Source organism: Quercus lobata, chromosome 11 (assembly GCF_001633185.2).
Source record: "Quercus lobata isolate SW786 chromosome 11, ValleyOak3.0 Primary Assembly, whole genome shotgun sequence".
In the NCBI taxonomy this organism is placed as follows: Eukaryota; Viridiplantae; Streptophyta; class Magnoliopsida; order Fagales; family Fagaceae; genus Quercus; species Quercus lobata.
In genome coordinates, this window is record NC_044914.1 from 43,680,413 (window position 1) to 43,697,964 (window position 17,552).

Consider the following 17,552-nt stretch of genomic DNA (forward strand, 5'->3'; position numbering starts at 1 on the left):
AAGCTCATCTGAGGATGGCCTATAGTTGCATCCACCAATTAATCTATTTGAGGCAGGGGGAAATGGTCTTTTGGGCAAGCTTTATTTAAATCCATAAAGTCTACACATACTCTCCACTTCCCAGTTTTCTTTTTTACTACTACTGTGTTGGCCAGCTACTCGGGGTAAAACACCTCCTTTATGGCCCCAGCCTGCTTGAGCTTGAGTACTTCCCCCTTGACAACGTTAGAATGTTCCTTAGATGAGCGTCGAAGTGATTGCTTTTTGGGGATGGTAGAGGGATTGACGTTTAAATGATGGTAAATGAAATCCGGATCCACGATAAGGGCTTTGTAGGTGCTCCATGCAAACATGTCAATATTTTTTTTAAGAAAATCTATCAGCTCTTGCCTTTCCCGAGGAGGCAATTGAACTCTGACCTGAAAGAACTTCTCCTTATCGTCACTGATGACAACTCTTTCCAATTGCTCACATTTTGCCCTTTTTTCCTCTACCTCCGTGGACAGCACTGGCACCTTTGATTGCTATAAGTCCTGCCTTGTAGAGGCTAAGGACTCACCCCCGATTCGATGTCTAATCGCTGCCACCATGCATTGCCTGGCCATAGATTGGCTCCCCACCTCAACCAGATCTCCAGATGGATACTTCACCTTCAGGTGTAGGGTGGAAGGTATGGCTCCCATGGCGTGAAGCCAATGCCTCACCACAATAGCAATATAGGGGGAGTAGGCATCTACCACGATGAAGTTCACCTTCACGACCTCTGTTCCTGTCTGAATGGGTAGTCAGATTTGGCCTTTTGGAAAGACAATCTTCTCGTCAAATCCTATTAGAGGGGAATCATAGCATGTCAAGTCCTTAGACCTTAAATTTAGTCCCTTAAATAGGTCAGGGTACATGATCTTAACGTTGTTGCCCTGATCTACTAACACTCTCTTCACATTGCCTATTTCGAGGGTGACCACTAGGGCATCATCATGTGGCTGCAATGTCCCAACCTTATCCTCATCTGAGAAGCTCAAAGTCGGCTGGACTTCCATTCTACTCATATTTGGATCATGGGACGAGCCATCTGCAGATGACTGAGCTACAGACATCACCTTGGATGGCTGAGAACCAATCCTTCCTAGAGCAGCGAGAATGACACAGATTATACCTAAAGGTGGTCTTGTGGAAGTATCTCTCTAAGCCCCCGACCCTACCTAACCACCCTGTCTGTTGGGTTGATATAGGAATTGCTTCAACTTTCTCACCTTAACTAATTGCTTCAGGTGGCTCCACAAAGTCCTACAATTCTAGGTAGTGTGCCCCATTCCTGGTGATACTAGTAATGAGGACTTTGGTTGCACTTTGTGGGGTCTCCACCCATCCTGTTGGGCCATTGAAATTATGGCTTATTCTTAATTTTTTCTAGGATTTGGTGTACTTACTTTCAGAACACAGTATTGACTACCTGGGTAGTAGTAGATCTAGAATGCCCCATAAAATCTCTCCGAAGTCAGGTGTTATTATACCTATCTGACTTGAGATTCCTTCTGTCCTGAAGGACCATCTTAACCTTCCCCTTTCCTTGTTGCTAGTCCTATTCAACCCACTTATACTCATCAATACGGTCCATAAGTTGACGCACACTCCTTGCTGGTTTCCTGGTCAAGGACTTTCTCAGATCGTGCTTGGCGAGCCAGCCTACCTTGAAAGTCCTTATAGCCACATCATTAAAGTTCCCAACTATCTCATTGAACATCTCCCAGTACTTGTCAGAATACATTTTCAGGGTCTCCCTCTCTCGCATGGTCATACGTAGCAGGGAATCCAAGGGCCAAGGAACCCTACTGTAAGTCACAAAATGAGCCCCAAAAGCCTTGGTGAGCTCCTTGAAGGAGCTAATAGAATTTTCTTTCAGATCGTCGAACCATCTCATTGCCACGGGGCCTAAACTGGATGGGAACACCTTGCACATCAAGGCTTCATTCCGGGAGTGAACGGCCATTCTCTAGTTGAAGTGGCTGATGTGCTCCACAAGGTCCGTTCTGTCATTATACATGGTGAATGTTGGCTGAGTAAAAAACCAAGGAAGCTTTCCCCCATCAATTCTACACATAAATGGTGATTTAGAGATCTGGTTAAGAGCCTTGCTCATAACACCATTGCCCAGACCTTTGCGAGGTGGACTCTTACTCCCCCGTTTGTAATGATGGTCCTCATAGTATGAAAAAGACTCACTGGAAGTAGTCCTGAACCTAGGCTTGTAGCTACCATCTCCATCATCATCAGAAGAAGGGTTAGAATCTGAGGGAGTCCTTCTCTGTCGCTCACGACGTAGCCTTCTATGAAGACGGTCAATCTCCAATTGCATGCTTTTGGTATTCTTGTCATGAGAGATGTAACTCCCGTCTCAAGATTGGCTCCTGCTAGTATGCGTGGTGTGTACACTAACCTCGCGGTCCCTCCTTCGCACAAGGTTGAGGGATTGATCTTAACGTTGGGAACCAATAGACTCCTCCTGGTCTTGCCCTGATCTTACCATGGTTAGACGTTGAACTCATGAAAGCTCAAGCTCAAGCTCCCCACCGACAGCGCCAATTGTAGGGGCGGCATTTTGGTTCCTGAGCCCAAAGGGTAGAAAGATTTAGGTCCAAAGAGCCCAACACAATGAATTTGTAGAGAGTGGGCTTAAAAGTTGTCGAGGGCGGTTTTTTGCGCGTAGCTTCATGTCTTCTGCTGAAAGTGTGACTTTGCTAAGCTCAGATTTGTTTTAGGGAGTTCAACCCGGAACTCGACATTAGGCCATAAAGACCAATGGCTTTCGGTACATTTTTAAGCCTACAAAATAGATGAAGTCCAAAATCTTAGAATCATGATAATGGTTGAAATAAATAAATAATATACTTAGCATGATAGCTTTGATGAAATGGTGAGTTGATACATTATTATTATGTATATTAAGTGATGTCCAACATTAGAAAATAATTAATTAGGTATTAAATATCCAATAATGGGATGAGTCCAATAGTCCATAGTCAACTACGGTTTATGTTTCATGTTCAACATAATAAGGTATGTCTAGCAATGGTCCATGTCCAAATAATATATGTCCAATGGTAGTTCATTTCCAAAAAATATGTGTCCAAGGGTGGTAGATCGATTTATTAATATGTATGTTCATTAATGAAGTATTAGTGAGATCATGTTTATTAAATAATGAGATGATATTAAAGTAACTTGCATCCCGCGGTAAAATAATAGTGAGTTAACATATACTTAATAATGTAACTTCAAAGATGGAGAAAATATTGACTTATCTATCGATTTATTAATATGTATGTTCATTAATGAAGTATTAATGAGATCATGTTTATTAAGTAGTGAGATGATATTAAAGTAACTTGCATTCAGCGGTACAATAATAATGAATTAACGTGTACTTAATAATGTAATCTTGAAAAATAGAGAAAGATTGACTTATCTTCACAATTTGTAACTCTAGTCGTAGAACAGCAGTGGACTTATAACATTTCAGTAGCGTGATAAAATGAGTTCAACAGTACAATATGATATTATGAGTCCTTCGATGGTGACTTCATAATTGAAGGGGAAAAATGGGTGCAACTGGAGGGAGAGAGAATATGTACAATAGTGTGCATAGGTTGGTTGAGTTTATCCTCTTTTATTATGCACTTAAATCACTTTCCCCATGTAATGCTCTTTTAGTTTTTAGTCAAATATGAGTGATGTTGCCTTCAATGAGAATGACTTTTAGTATTATAAGTTTTTGCCTTTCATAAGAAAGGCTTTTAGCATTATAAATATGTCTTCCATAAGAAAGGGTTTCTAGTAATAAGTTCTTGGAAGAGTGTTTGATATGTTTTAAGAAGTGTGGAGATAGTAAGAAATATATATATATTTTGTGAGATATAGTGTTTGTAATATGTATAGGAATTATATATAGATACTTTGTTGGATATGGATCTTGTATATGTACACTTTGTGAGACATGTAGTTTAAAGATATATAAGAAGTATGTATGGGTATTTTGTGAGGAATGTGTGTGTAAAATATATGAAAGTGTGAGATAGATACTATGAAGGTTAAATATAGTAAATACATGAAATTATAGCTGCTGCTAGAGTGGTTTTTTGTGTTATGTCATGGGTTATGTTGCTCTCTAAAAAGAAAGATTTTGTATGAGAAATAAAGAATAAGATGTAGATGTGTTTTTGGGCAGCAAAAGGATGAAGTTTCAGAATATTTAAGTATGGGAGAGATGGATAGTGTGTAATGGTGTGGTGTAATAGGTGTAGTAGGTGTGATGTAATAGTGTTATTTAAGAAGAGATATTTTTGTAAGGGAGATGGAGAAATATGGAAAAGTTTAGAGATATGTGCAGCAAAGTGAATGAAGTTTCAGAATATTGAGGATAAGAGAGGGATGGATGGGTAATGGATAATGGTTTGTTGTAATATGTGTGTTGTGTTGTTATCTATGAAGAGAAATGAAAAAAAATATGGAGATCTTTAGAGATATGGTAGCAAAATGAATGGAGTTTCAGAAATATTGAAGATGAGAGAGAGATGGATCCCTCCCTTAGTGTGTAGCTTGGTCCTTTTTATATAGAGCCAAGTAAGGGTCATCAAATAGCCCACAGTCCACAGTCCGACCCAGAAACCTGACGGCCCATTGGGCTAATGTGCTCAGCCTGTTGTTATTGAGGCCCATGGGTAGTCCATTAGTCTAGTGGTTGAGGCTGTGGGCTAGTTTTTATGCCCATGGGTAGTCCATTAGTCTAGTGGTTGAGGCGGTGGGCTAGCCCAGTAGCCCAGCCCGTTGGCCTAACCTGTTGGCCCAGCCCAATAACTCATAATTCATAACAAAAATATATAGGAACTGTATGAATGATTGATCTTGAAATATTATAGAGGAATTTCTTAAGAAAACACCCTCAACCACTAAGATACTCAAAGTAATTATGCTAAACTTAGTTTACTAGATATATATTTTTATAGTAGTCAAGCAAATTTGAATTAACCATTTGACATTTTTTTTTATTAAAGATAAAAATAAAAAACTATTTAAAGCCTTAATAAAAAAAATTAAATAGGTTTCCATCAACAAAACAAAAAATTAAATAGATTTGATTGTAAAAAAAATTTGTAATTAAGTATTAAATTCTTTAATTCTGTCCTTAAAAAAAATAGATTGATGATTTCCTTATAAAAAATTGATTCTTTCCTTATAAAAATAATAAAATAATATGTTAACACAAGCTCATGAGTAGCCCATTAGGCCCAACCCGATAGCCCAGCTCGCTAAAGATAAAATGGGCATTGCCCATGGGTAGGGTCATGGGCTGAGGTTTTCTCTTTCGGCCCAGCCCGATCCAACCTGTTAACTAGTTAATAGCTCATTATGCACAACACATTATGCCCATGGGCCAAGTAAAAATGGGCCGGATTGGCCTAACCCGGCCCATTGACGACCCTTAGAGCCAAGTATGTAACTAGATTAGAATTAGTTGAAGGGAAATTTAACAAATAAGGAAAAGTCTTTGACAAAGTAAGTGGTTTCATTAGTAAGATTTTGTTTTTTAGCCAAAGAAGAAAGTTAGAGACTTAATGCTGTTGTTACAGCTGTTACAGCTGGATGATGTCATTCGAATGACATCTTTTGCTTAGAGGAAAAATATTTGGCATTAAATTCATGGTTTAGCTAAAAATGACAAGATAATATTTATGAGATCCTTTTATTTCTAGTACTACAGTTGGAGTTGTTGCAGTTTCTGCAGAAGCTATTTTTGCAAGAGCTGTTTCTGCAGAAACTATTGCTGGAGCTGTTGCAACTTTTGCTGAAGCTATTGTTGGTATTTTTGGCTAAATTTCCTTTTTTGGAAAATTATATGTTTAGTCCATATATAATTTTGGTAAGTAGTAGACTAATTGGTTGATATTTGATGAAGTTTTAGAGATGTAATTATGGTCTTTTTTGTATTTTAACCAAATTTTGGAGAGTAAGGAGAACATTTAATACTAGATATGAGATATTAATATATATTTAACTATGTGCTTGGAATTGATTTAAATGAAAATAATAATATAATTTATATGAAATACTATAATTAAACTTATATTATATGATGAACATTAATTTTTATGTGAAGAGCATGGGGAGTTTTATCATTTTAAGTGTTATGTGATATGAGAGGCTTACCAAATGTTACCTATTGCACACTGACCCGTCAGAGTTCAGGGAATTAGGGAAGACATGCCAAGCAACATGCTTTCTTTTATCAACTTTGAACCACTGGAGCTTTACTGAACATACTTCTTGGCCCTCCAAACCACGACTCCTAAAATTCCCCCAATGAGACTCATGAGCTTGAATCATAAGCCGAAAATGAGATATTATGCCATGAGCTCGAACTATGGGCTTTGATGAGATTATATCGCCATGAGTTTTGGACCATGGACTTTGGTCTCATTTTGTGAATATGGACTCTTTTTGGGCTTAAAAAGAGATTTTGTCGAATTCCATGATAGTGTTGACGTGGTGCGAGTTGCCAATGAAATAAAGCCATGTGGGGTGAAAAATTTGTCCTCAACAAAAGTTAGGCTTCAATGGATCAAGCGATACACACAGTGGATTAAAGATAATAAGAAAGCAAAGAAAGACAAGTTCTAAGCAAGGAAATCCTTCCTCAGCAAAGTTCGAGAAGAATGGTTCTTGAATATAGTTATTTTAGACTTGGATACAATTTTAGTTATTGTTACTACAGTGTTTTCTCTATGGATTTTTCCATCCTCTCTCCCAGGAAGGTCTCTCACATTATATAGCTCTCTTTAGATGATCTTGGCCCTCCATTTGTTGATCATCCAGGCCACTACTTGAGTGCTTGTCCCATTAGACACCTTCCCAAACCCCTTGTGAGTTGTGATAGCTAAGGCAGCACTGTTTAGGGGTCTTCTTTACATAAATGCAGCTAAGAGGTTTGGTGGGTTGCATTAAATGTGGTGGCAGCCACTATCCCTTTAGTTATGTCAGGGCTAACCCATTCTACAAAGCTTTTTCTATATAGTATAACCTCCTCTGATAATGTGCCACTGACTTGGCTTTACTGTTCGAGAGGGTGGCCTTCTCGGCATGATAATGGCCCCTATGGGTATGACATGTGGCACTATTACCTTATTTGAAGTCCTGTACCCCACATTTTCTATTATAAATTATGCTAGAGAAAATTGAATACAAAAACTTAATTAATAATATCACATCTCAAAAAACATGAAAAATAGATTTAAATAAAAAATTACATCAAAAGTTAAATAAATATTATTTAATCAATATTTAAATATAAAAAAGGTCCGATTTAAATTTTTTGCCTTAAGCTTCAAATTTCGTTAAGCCAGCTCTATGGACTATCACTTGAACCCCAAATAAAGAAGTAGTTACACCTTTACATTCTTGGCTTTATATTTCGGCACAATTTTTTTTTAAATTAAATTGGTAATGTTTCTTTGTTTTAGGGTGTGTTTGGATAGAACTTATTTTACTGAAACTGAAAACTGAAAACTGAAAACACTGTAGCAAAATAATTTTTAAATGTGTGAATAGTACCGTGGGACCCATTTTTAATGAAAAAGTTGATAAAAAATATAATTTGTGGGTCCGTAAACAGTGCAAATGTGCACTGTTCACTGCAGAAAGTCAACATTATAGGGTTGTAAATAAGACAAGTTATTTATAAATAATAAACTTGATTCGAGAAAAAAAATATTTGTTTATGTTCATTTATTTAGCAAACAAGCCAAATTTAAATATAATAATGTGTTCACGAACAGGCTCATGACATAGAGATTAGTTTAAACAAATATAATATAATATATTTATATGTATATTTGTCTAAAAATATACTCATATAGAATAAAGATTAAAATTAGTCTATTAATTATATAATATATAGGTTCATATGACATTAAATTATTATATGTAGTTTATTGATAATATAATTAATTTATTTATATGTAAAAAAAATTATAATTAGTCCATGCATAGTAAAAATTCATTAATTTGTGAAAGGTAAATTTTTTTTAGTCATATAGGAAAAAAATAATTTAATTAATGGTAATTTATGAAAGAGGTTAGTTTGTTCGAAAATCATGTTGGGTGGCCAAAAAAAAAATGTTGGATAACGAAACGCACCGTCTTTGTTAAACGCAGCGTTTAAGGACCGATCTCAACGATTCGAATCTTCTTTCTCCTCCCATTTATCAGGCCCAGGTGGCTTTTCAGTTTACCACATTCCTCAATTTCTCCAACACCAATCGCACCCTCACTCGCACTCGCACGCGACCTTGATTGAGCTCGCAAATGGCCGCCGCGATCTTAGCTCGCAAATCGCTTCACGCTCTTCGTGCTCGTCAGCTCGTAAGCTACTTCCCCTAACCATTTTCCCTTTTGTGCTCTGCTTGGTTGCTGAGAAAATGCCACAAAATCAATATCAATAATACCACTTCTCTTCTCATTTTAACTTAATTCTAGCTTCTCTTTCCGAATCATTAGCCTATTCAATTTTTCGTGATTTTTATAACGAAAGCACAAATTGCCATTATAGTTTGTTTTTTTTTTTAGATACTTGCATAAATTTGAGTGATTACTATTATTATTTTAGTTTTTGATTGTATATCTCTCTGTGGATCAAAATTAGGTCTCTATAATTAGGTCTATAATTTTCTCATCATTGTCTCATTTTACACAGTTTCTAGCATAACACAACACATAACTATCATGCCCCACGCACGAAAAGATGGAAAACCCAAGGGCAACACCCAAATACACAATATGCTTTAAGCGCCAACTTGTGATTGGTGTGATCAAATTCACTTCTTCATCAATGTAATCCAATCACAAGTTGACACCCAAGCACGTTGTGAAATTGGGTGTGTCTATAGGCCGGTTGCCTAAAAATCGGCACTGCAATATCTTTACATAAATAAGGAGCTATGTAGGTTGTGGGAAGGTGTGAAGGACTTGAAAGTTGGAAATTTTTTCCTCAATGTTCGATGTGGGGATTTCACAGAGAGAAAGAGAGAGAAATGGGCAAATGCTTGAGGAAAATGAGATAACAATAGAAAATTTGAATCATTTATTTTGGAGGACTCTTATTGAGTGGGTGCAGGTTGTGACCTCAGATTCTTCATTGAGTTTTCATTGATTCACAGATATCATAAGTTAGATTTTAGGAGTTAACATTTTGAATTTGTATTTTTGAATTTATTCTTCCATAAGGTAAAACCATTTTCCTTTTTGTTTCAATGAATTTTTATACCTATATATAAAAAAAGAAGCAAGGAACTATGTAGGGCAGTATATATACTGATAGTTGCCACTGTTACTCCCAAATTCTATGGAACTATGTTTTGAACTTGATTGAAGCTTTTAGGTAACTGCTAGGCTCCCTTTGATTTAATTGAAGTTGTGATTATTTATTTGATATTTGGTTTTTCAGATGGGAGTTTTTTAATTTTTTGTTGGTTTCTGTTTTCTGCTTAAGTATCATGCTTGGTGTGAGCAGAGTGTTCTTGCTGTCTGTGCTATTACTGTCAATTCTTTCATCACACACACACGCGCACACACACACACACACACACATATTTATATATTATTTTTTCACTGGGAAATTGATATTATTATCCTGAGGACTTAGTTGGGATTTATGTATTCTTTTTCAATCTGATTAGTGGTTCCATGTTTCATAGTCTAATTTGTTTTCCTCATATCCTCTATTGCTTAGGCTGTTTCTGCACAAGCATTGCAGGGTTCGAACCACTATGGACTGCGGTTCAATGCTCACCCATTCAGCACTAAAAATGGTTTGCTTTGTTCTCTCCAATCATATTTATGATTCATGTATAAATTCAGATATCTTTTAAAGTTTTATCTAGGAGAATTGTATCAATGATGAGTTCAAAGCTAAATGTTTAAATTACATGATATGTCATGTGTGTAATCTTAATATTTAAGAGTCGTAGTTAATATATTCTAGTGAAGTTGTTAGCCTTTATGTCATAAGTCATAACTGGTTCAAATAGTGGATAAGAGATTTCTTTTGGTTATTGATACTAAAAGAACTTTACTGATAGGGGATTGAGGTGTATATATGATTTTTCTTGACCTAGAGAAAGCATATGATTGGGTCCCTAGAGAGGCTACGTGGTGGGTTTTGGAAAGAAATAAGTTCCTCTAAAGTATATTAAGTTGATTAAGGATATTTATGACACAAATTTAACTAGTGTGTGAACAAGTGGAAGCATCCCAAGTGAGTTTTCTATCACTTTAGGTTTGCATCAAGGAACTTTAACTCCATATTTCTTTGCATTCGTGTTTTTATTTATTTATTTATTTTTTAATTTTTTCCCCTCTAGATGATATAGTTTTAGTGGATGAAAGTAGTCATGGAATTATTGTCTATTTAGAAATTTGGTGAGGCGCTTTAGAATCTAAAATTTTTGGTTGAGGACTAAAACAAAGAACTTGGAATGATGAAATGTAAGTTTAGTAAAAGTAGAAACCAAGATGAAGGGGCTATAAGAATTTTGATGGTAAAGAGATGCCAAAGACTGAGAGTTTATCACTATGTTGGATGAATAATTCATAAAGATGGTGAAGAAGCAGTTATATGGAGGTTCGACAAGAATGGTGTTTTTGGAATTTTGTGTTTAATTGAGTAGTGCTAGATTCGGAAGTAGATTATGTGATGCAATTATTGGAGGATATTTATGTAACTAATCCTCCGTTTATTTCGTTGTAAAATCTTTTTCAGAAAACATTTTTGCATTTTCGGGTGTTTGTTTGCTTGTAAAATGTGGTCAAGCGTGTAAAATGTTTTACCGAAAAATTTCTCCCACTCCCTCCACTCTCTCTCTTCAAAATCAAGCTCCCCCTCCTTCTGCAAAAGCTGTGCCCCAACCATCGAAGACGTTGCCCCAACACTGTCCTATATACATCTCTGACATTGGCTCAACACCTTGTTGTTGTAGGAGTCACATCAGCCCCTCATTGTCATCCAAGTCTCAAATCTCTCTCTTTCCTCTTTCTCTAGTTCGAACCTCAAAGGTTGAGAGACTTTGAGCACCGCCTCACATTAGTCAACACTGTTGTCTCCCAACGGTTGATGTTGGTTTGCAATTGATGCTGGGAGTGGTGGTGATGTTGCAATTGACATGGGCTTGGATTGTGATGCGATTTGATGGGTCTGTGGGTGGATGCGGTTGGATTTGAACTGAACCGGTGGTTTTCTTTTTATGATGTGCAGCATTAGGGAGGATTTTGACAATTGATAATCTAAAGATGGAGGGGCATAGTTGTTTAGAGTGGTGTTACGTGTAAAAAGAATGGGGAAAATATGAATAATTTATTCTTACATTGTGATGTGGCTTGGGAGATGTGGTAAATGTTGTTTTGTATTTTTGGTGTCTCTTGGGTAATTCTAAAGTCGGCACAGTATGCTCACATGTTGGAAGAGGTGGATGGGAAAGCGCGGGGTTGGTCTGATATTGCATTACAGTCTCATGTGGTTTCTTTTGAGAGACTGTAATGCTCAATCCTTTGAGTGGCATGAATTAAGTTAGGCGAATTGAAATATATTCATTGTTGAAGGATTTATATGATTGGACTTCACAATCTATGGCATTTTGTTTTTAAGGTTTTCTTGGAATTCTTGGATTTCCTTGAAATTCATTAGCTTTGTAACTTAATTTGCGTTTTTTTAATCTTTTGCTTCTTTCTGTTTTTGTGTTGCACCCGGAGTACACATCGAGTGTACCTGTGTAGAACCCCTTTTCTGTATCAATAAATCTTTACTTATATATATATATATATATATATATCATAAAGATGGAGAAATTGAAGAGCATGTGAATCATAGGATAAGAGCATGGTGAATGATGTGTAAAAGCGTATCAAGAGTATTTTGTGATCGTAGAATACGTATTAAGAAGGAAAAATTGATAAGATTGCTATAAGACAATCTATGCTCCATGGTCATGAATGTTGAGCTTTTAAGAAATAACATATTCATAAATGAGTAGTTGAAATAAGAATGTTAAGATGGATAAGTTGTAATATATTTGCAATGAGGATTTTCTTGTAAAGATAAAAGGTGACCCTTATTGATGAAAAGACATGGGAAAGTTGCTTAAGATGATTTGGTCATGTTAAGTAGAGAGAGACTAATGCAATAGTGAGAAAGAATGAGTCAATTCAAGTTGAGGAAACGGAAAAAGGTATGAGGCGACAAAAAAAAAAAAAACATTTAAGTAGTAAAATATATTCATAAATGAGTAGTTGAAATGAGAATGTTAAGATGGATAAGTTGTAATATATTTGCAATGAGGATTTTCTTGTAAAGATAAAAGGTGACCCTTATTGATGAAAAGACATGGGAAAGTTGCTTAAGATGATTTGGTCATGTTAAGTAGAGAGAGACTAATGCAATAGTGAGAAAGAATGAGTCAATTCAAGTTGAGGAAACGGAAAAAGGTATGAGGCGACAAAAAAAAAAAAAACATTTAAGTAGTAAAATATATTCATAAATGAGTAGTTGAAATGAGAATGTTAAGATGGATAAGTTGTAATATATTTGCAATGAGGATTTTCTTGTAAAGATAAAAGGTGACCCTTATTGATGAAAAGACATGGGAAAGTTGCTTAAGATGATTTGGTCATGTTAAGTAGAGAGAGACTAATGCAATAGTGAGAAAGAATGAGTCAATTCAAGTTGAGGAAACGGAAAAAGGTATGAGGCGACCAAAAAAAAAAACATTTAAGTAGTAAAAAAGGGCATGTTAATTAGGAAATTAAGGAAGTGGCAGGCAATATAACTTCAGATAGAATAAGATGATGGAAAAGAATACATATGTGGCTGGTTCTAATTATTTTGACGAGGATCCATAGCCAACCCCAAAAGTTGGGATTAAGCTTAGTTGTTGTTGTGCGCGTGCGTGTTCGCGTGTGCGTGCACGTGTGTGTATGTGTGATGACAAAAATGAAATGCCAAGCATTAGTCCATAATCCCTGGATGCCAAATGTGTCATTGGGGTGATCTTGAAATGCGCCATTGGGGGTGATCTTGTACTTCCTATGGGGTAGATACAAAAGAACTTTTTCTCTCCCTCCCCAGCCATTTTAGGTTAAGAGGATGTGAAAGTTTCTCTCTCTCTCTCTCTCTCTCTATATATATATATATATATATATATGTTCCAAGGCATGAAGTGGGAGAGAAGGGGTTTCATTGGTGAATTTGAATTGGCTCTATATCAATGAATATTATCATCCATACATAACGAATATGTATATGTATTTATTCTGTTGGATTTAATAACCCATCATAAAGGTCACAAATTACCTTTAACAACCTTATCATTTATAATTTGCCTGCTGCCTTGTTCAAAAAAATTATATCCACTGCCATACAGCATAAACTATGTTCTTTGATATTTAAAATTCAAGTAACTTGTAAAAAAATTATTTATGGTTCTAGTTTTTTTACCTCCTAACACTCTTAACTACAGATGATGAGGAATATGAGAAACTTACAAAAGAGATTTCAAAGGACTGGAATACTGGTATGTAGCATACTTTTTGGGAACATTTGTGTTTTTTATTGTTTTAACCAATATTCTAGAATTTTCCATGAATAATTTGATGCTTCTGAATGATCGCAGTTTTTGAGCGAAGCATAAACACATTGTTTCTCACTGAAATGGTTCGGGGTCTGATGCTGACACTCAAATACTTCTTTGAGCCAAAAGTTACTGTAAGTGTATTCCTACACCCAATGTCCATCTTGGACTGTGTAAGCTATGATATAAATTTCTTTCTTTTTGTAATGCAGATTAATTATCCATTTGAGAAGGGCCCCTTGAGCCCTCGTTTCCGTGGTGAACATGCCCTCCGTCGATACCCTACTGGAGAGGAACGTTGCATTGCATGCAAACTCTGCGAAGCAGTAAGAGTTTTAATATTTTTAATAACTATTCTTGGTTAAATTGATGCTTTTTGAACTAAAACTTGCAGAAGTAGAGTATTGAATCTTCCTGTTTGAGTCTGGATTTAGACTCATGTGCTGGCAATGGGCAGCGCCAGTGTAGTTGTCTTAGGTAGTGCTTAGACACTAGATAATTTTTTTATTTACTTTTTGATAAGTTGCTTTTACACTAGATGATGAGGACGGCATGCCTTATTAGATTGGATTTCTTATGTAGTTGAATTAGTTTAGGATTCCATTTTATTTTGAGTTCAAATAAGGAATAGACAATTAAGGATTAGCCTTTTATATTATATCAGTTTAGAGTTTATGGTTTATGAACTTTTATTCCTGCAAGCTCTATATAAAGGCTTCAGGTGGTTTATTTTATATTAGACTATTGATTAACGAAATTTCAACAATATGTTGGGTGCTGATTCCTATCACCTTAGGTGCTGATGCCTAAATTTCTTGCTTGGTGCTGATTCCAGGCAACCCCTAGGTGCTGATTCTTAGGGTTTATCTTTTAATTTTCTTGTTCTTTTATTTTCTCTAGATTGCCCTGTATCACTAGAGGCCTGGCCCTATGGTTGCAAATTACTTTTCCTGTTTGATACTCAAACTTGCATGGATTTTCTGTGAGTTCGTTATCTGTGCCGCATCCAAAGGTTTTTTATTTAAATATGGCATTCAAATTAAATTTGGAAGCAAACAATGTCTCAGTATGGGTGTGTTTCATTAGATTAAAAATTTGAGAAGTTGGAGATCTAGATGTGATGATCGATTAATGATCAATATATCTTTATTCTATGATGCTGATTTGTAATAAGTGCTGAATACATCACACACACAAACACACACACACACACACACACACACATATATATATAATGACAATTTGGTGAGGTATCCCTGATAATCTGTATTTGCCTGATAAGTTGACCAAGTCAGACCAAGCCAGATTTAATATGATGTGAAATTAAACTGAGGCTTAGAATTTTGATAAAGTTAATTTGATGTACCCTTAAATCTAAGAGATGCCATTGTCTCTTACCTTAAACAAATATCTTAAAATGAATTGACTGTAACAATTTTTTTGCATGTGCATGATACATTCTTTTGTTGAGACCTCAAACTATTTTTTGATGAGTAATAGAAATCTTATTAGAAAATTCTAGGCTTATGGCAAATGGGTGGCATTAACGAATATTTAAAATTTGTCAACTGTCAGCATTCCATGTCTGAGTTTATGTCTACATTTATCTCAAGAACACTAGCTAATCCAGCCATGAAATATGAAGGATGGTCAGGCTGGTATAATATCTAATTAAATGTGGCTTTGGTATCTGAATTTATCATTTTAATCTCACTAAGCAATTGTTGTTATTTAGGTATGTCCTGCACAAGCAATCACAATTGAGGCGGAGGAGCGAGAAGACGGTAGCCGGAGGACTACTAGGTGAAGGATCTTGCACCCTCTCCCTTATCATCTCTCTCTCTTCTCTTCTTTCTCTCTATCTCATGTGTATACTTTTCCAGGTATGATATTGACATGACAAAGTGCATTTATTGTGGATTCTGCCAAGAGGCTTGCCCTGTTGATGCTATTGTTGAAGGACCCAACTTTGAGTATGCAACAGAGACTCATGAGGTTAGTATGCATAATTTTTGCAGGATCATAGGCAGTTGATCCAGTAATGAATTGAGCTGATATATACATATATTCTTCCATTGTCATAGGAACTTCTATATGACAAAGAGAAGCTTCTTGAGAATGGGGACCGATGGGAATCTGAGATTGCAGAGAACCTCAGATCTGAAAGCCTATATCGCTGAATGCTCCACCAATTGTTTCTCTGTAGCTGGATGCTTGCATCTCTTTACTTTTTGACAATGAGAAAAATAAATAGATCTGTCTATGGGTCTTGAATTTGATGTGTATTCTTGGTTTTGTATTTCGTTTTTGTTTTTTGGGAATACATTTTGATGTGATAAAAAGAATTATTAAACATGCAAGGGAAACAGTTTCGTCCTGTAAAATGACATGTATGAAATCTTTCTTGATGACGAGCATGGAAAAGAAAAAGAGAAAATGTGGAAAGTTTTTAGTGTAGCTACAGGTGTGATGGACAGCCATATTTAATCGAATTAGAATTTTGACACTGCTACTAATGTGCTTTGGAAACCTTAAAAGAACCTCTTTGAGCTGAAGCTAAAGTTGCCTTTTCGGCTTGCGTTAAAGTTAAGGAGGTAGACATCCCAAATCTTTATTTCTTGAGAAGACTGACATCCCAAATCTGATTCCTAAATATGATGCTCTGAGCCGGAATCGATTCATATATTCTTGATTGGTCCATAGTGTATTGAAGATATCGTACATTTCCATTGTAACTTGTTTCCATCTCCCATTTGAGCTTTGTAGAGGCAGATGAGACACTTAACTTGTTGAAATGAAAATTTATTCATAAAAAAGAAGCTTTGGTGTAGAATTATATAGATTTGTTCATCCTTTGCTTCTTTTACGTATTGAGATGAAACTTGATAGTGTGACACACTAAAAATGTATTTAGTGTAAGCGATGATCCTAAGATATGGTATAGGTTATCATGCTAAAAAATGGGGTAAAACTTCACTCATGACTCACCTCTTATCGGTTTCCTTCACGGCTCTGTACACTAGAGTTTGTGAAAACTATGAGCAAAACTGGAATTTGTTCAGAACCTTAAACTTTGCCAAATCCACTACATTCGTAAGATGCATGATGCAATATTTTCTTTCATGATAAGTTTTAACAGGTTATTCTATTATAAAAATATCACAGTTCAATTTTTACCAAAAAAAAAAAAAAAAAGAGAAAAGAAAAACAATTTATTTGTTCTAATTAACTTCTTTAGATAAAGTAATAATATCCTACTTTTTATAAAAAAAATTATGCTACTTTTTTAAACAAAATATGTTACTTAAAAAAAAAAGGTTTAATTATGACAATTTTATTCCTAATCTATCATTTTTTTCCCTAATAATTCTTGTTGACTTATAATTCCTAGATTGATTTGGCGTTCTTGATTGTGCATATTATTTCCTCACTTGTGGCAACATTAAAATGACTATGACCATGTAAATTTTTACATTTACGTTGCAATACAATAGGTCTAGATACTTATATTTTTGTAATTTATGGAATTTTTTTATCATATGTGTGAGAAACTCTATCTATCAAATAAGAATCTATTTGGGATGAAACTCAATACGATTATTAATTTGAGATGAGTTATAACTTGACTTTAGCCCCACCTAAAACACTAATAGTTTTAGGTTGTGGGAGACAATAGTTTATATCATTACCTCCAAAATTTGAACAGTTTAGTACATACTAAATTGAATTTTATCATTAAAAAATACACATTTTTCTTATGAGGAAAAAAAAAAAAAAAAAAAAAACACAATTGGTAGTTTCGTACAAAAGTTGGTTATAAATTTTGTATAAAAAAAAGAAAAAAGAAAAAAGAAAAAAGAAAAGCCCAAATCGAGCTAGGCC

The 17,552-nt window shown here is 35.4% G+C and overlaps 1 protein-coding gene across 1 annotated transcript; it reads left to right on the forward strand.

Annotated features, from left to right (window-relative positions):
- Positions 1 to 8,222: 8,222 nt before the first annotated feature.
- LOC115969287 (NADH dehydrogenase [ubiquinone] iron-sulfur protein 8-A, mitochondrial) lies at positions 8,223 to 16,129 on the forward strand. Its single transcript, XM_031088906.1, has 8 exons — positions 8,223 to 8,415; positions 9,782 to 9,860; positions 13,560 to 13,613; positions 13,713 to 13,804; positions 13,883 to 13,996; positions 15,406 to 15,473; positions 15,554 to 15,665; positions 15,755 to 16,129. Exons 1-8 carry the CDS (start codon positions 8,359 to 8,361, stop codon positions 15,848 to 15,850), a joined length of 672 nt encoding a protein of 223 aa, XP_030944766.1. The 5' UTR covers positions 8,223 to 8,358; the 3' UTR covers positions 15,851 to 16,129.
- Positions 16,130 to 17,552: the final 1,423 nt, after the last annotated feature.

Excerpts from the sequence above, each read along its gene's own strand:
- LOC115969287 (XM_031088906.1), top strand. The coding sequence starts at position 8,359 with ATGGCCGCCGCGATCTTAGCTCGCAAATCGCTTCACGCTCTTCGTGCT. Across the intron at positions 8,416-9,781 it reads CTCTTCGTGCTCGTCAGCTC|GCTGTTTCTGCACAAGCATT; the intron begins GTAAGCTACTTC and ends TCTATTGCTTAG. Across the intron at positions 13,805-13,882 it reads TCTTTGAGCCAAAAGTTACT|ATTAATTATCCATTTGAGAA; the intron begins GTAAGTGTATTC and ends TTTGTAATGCAG.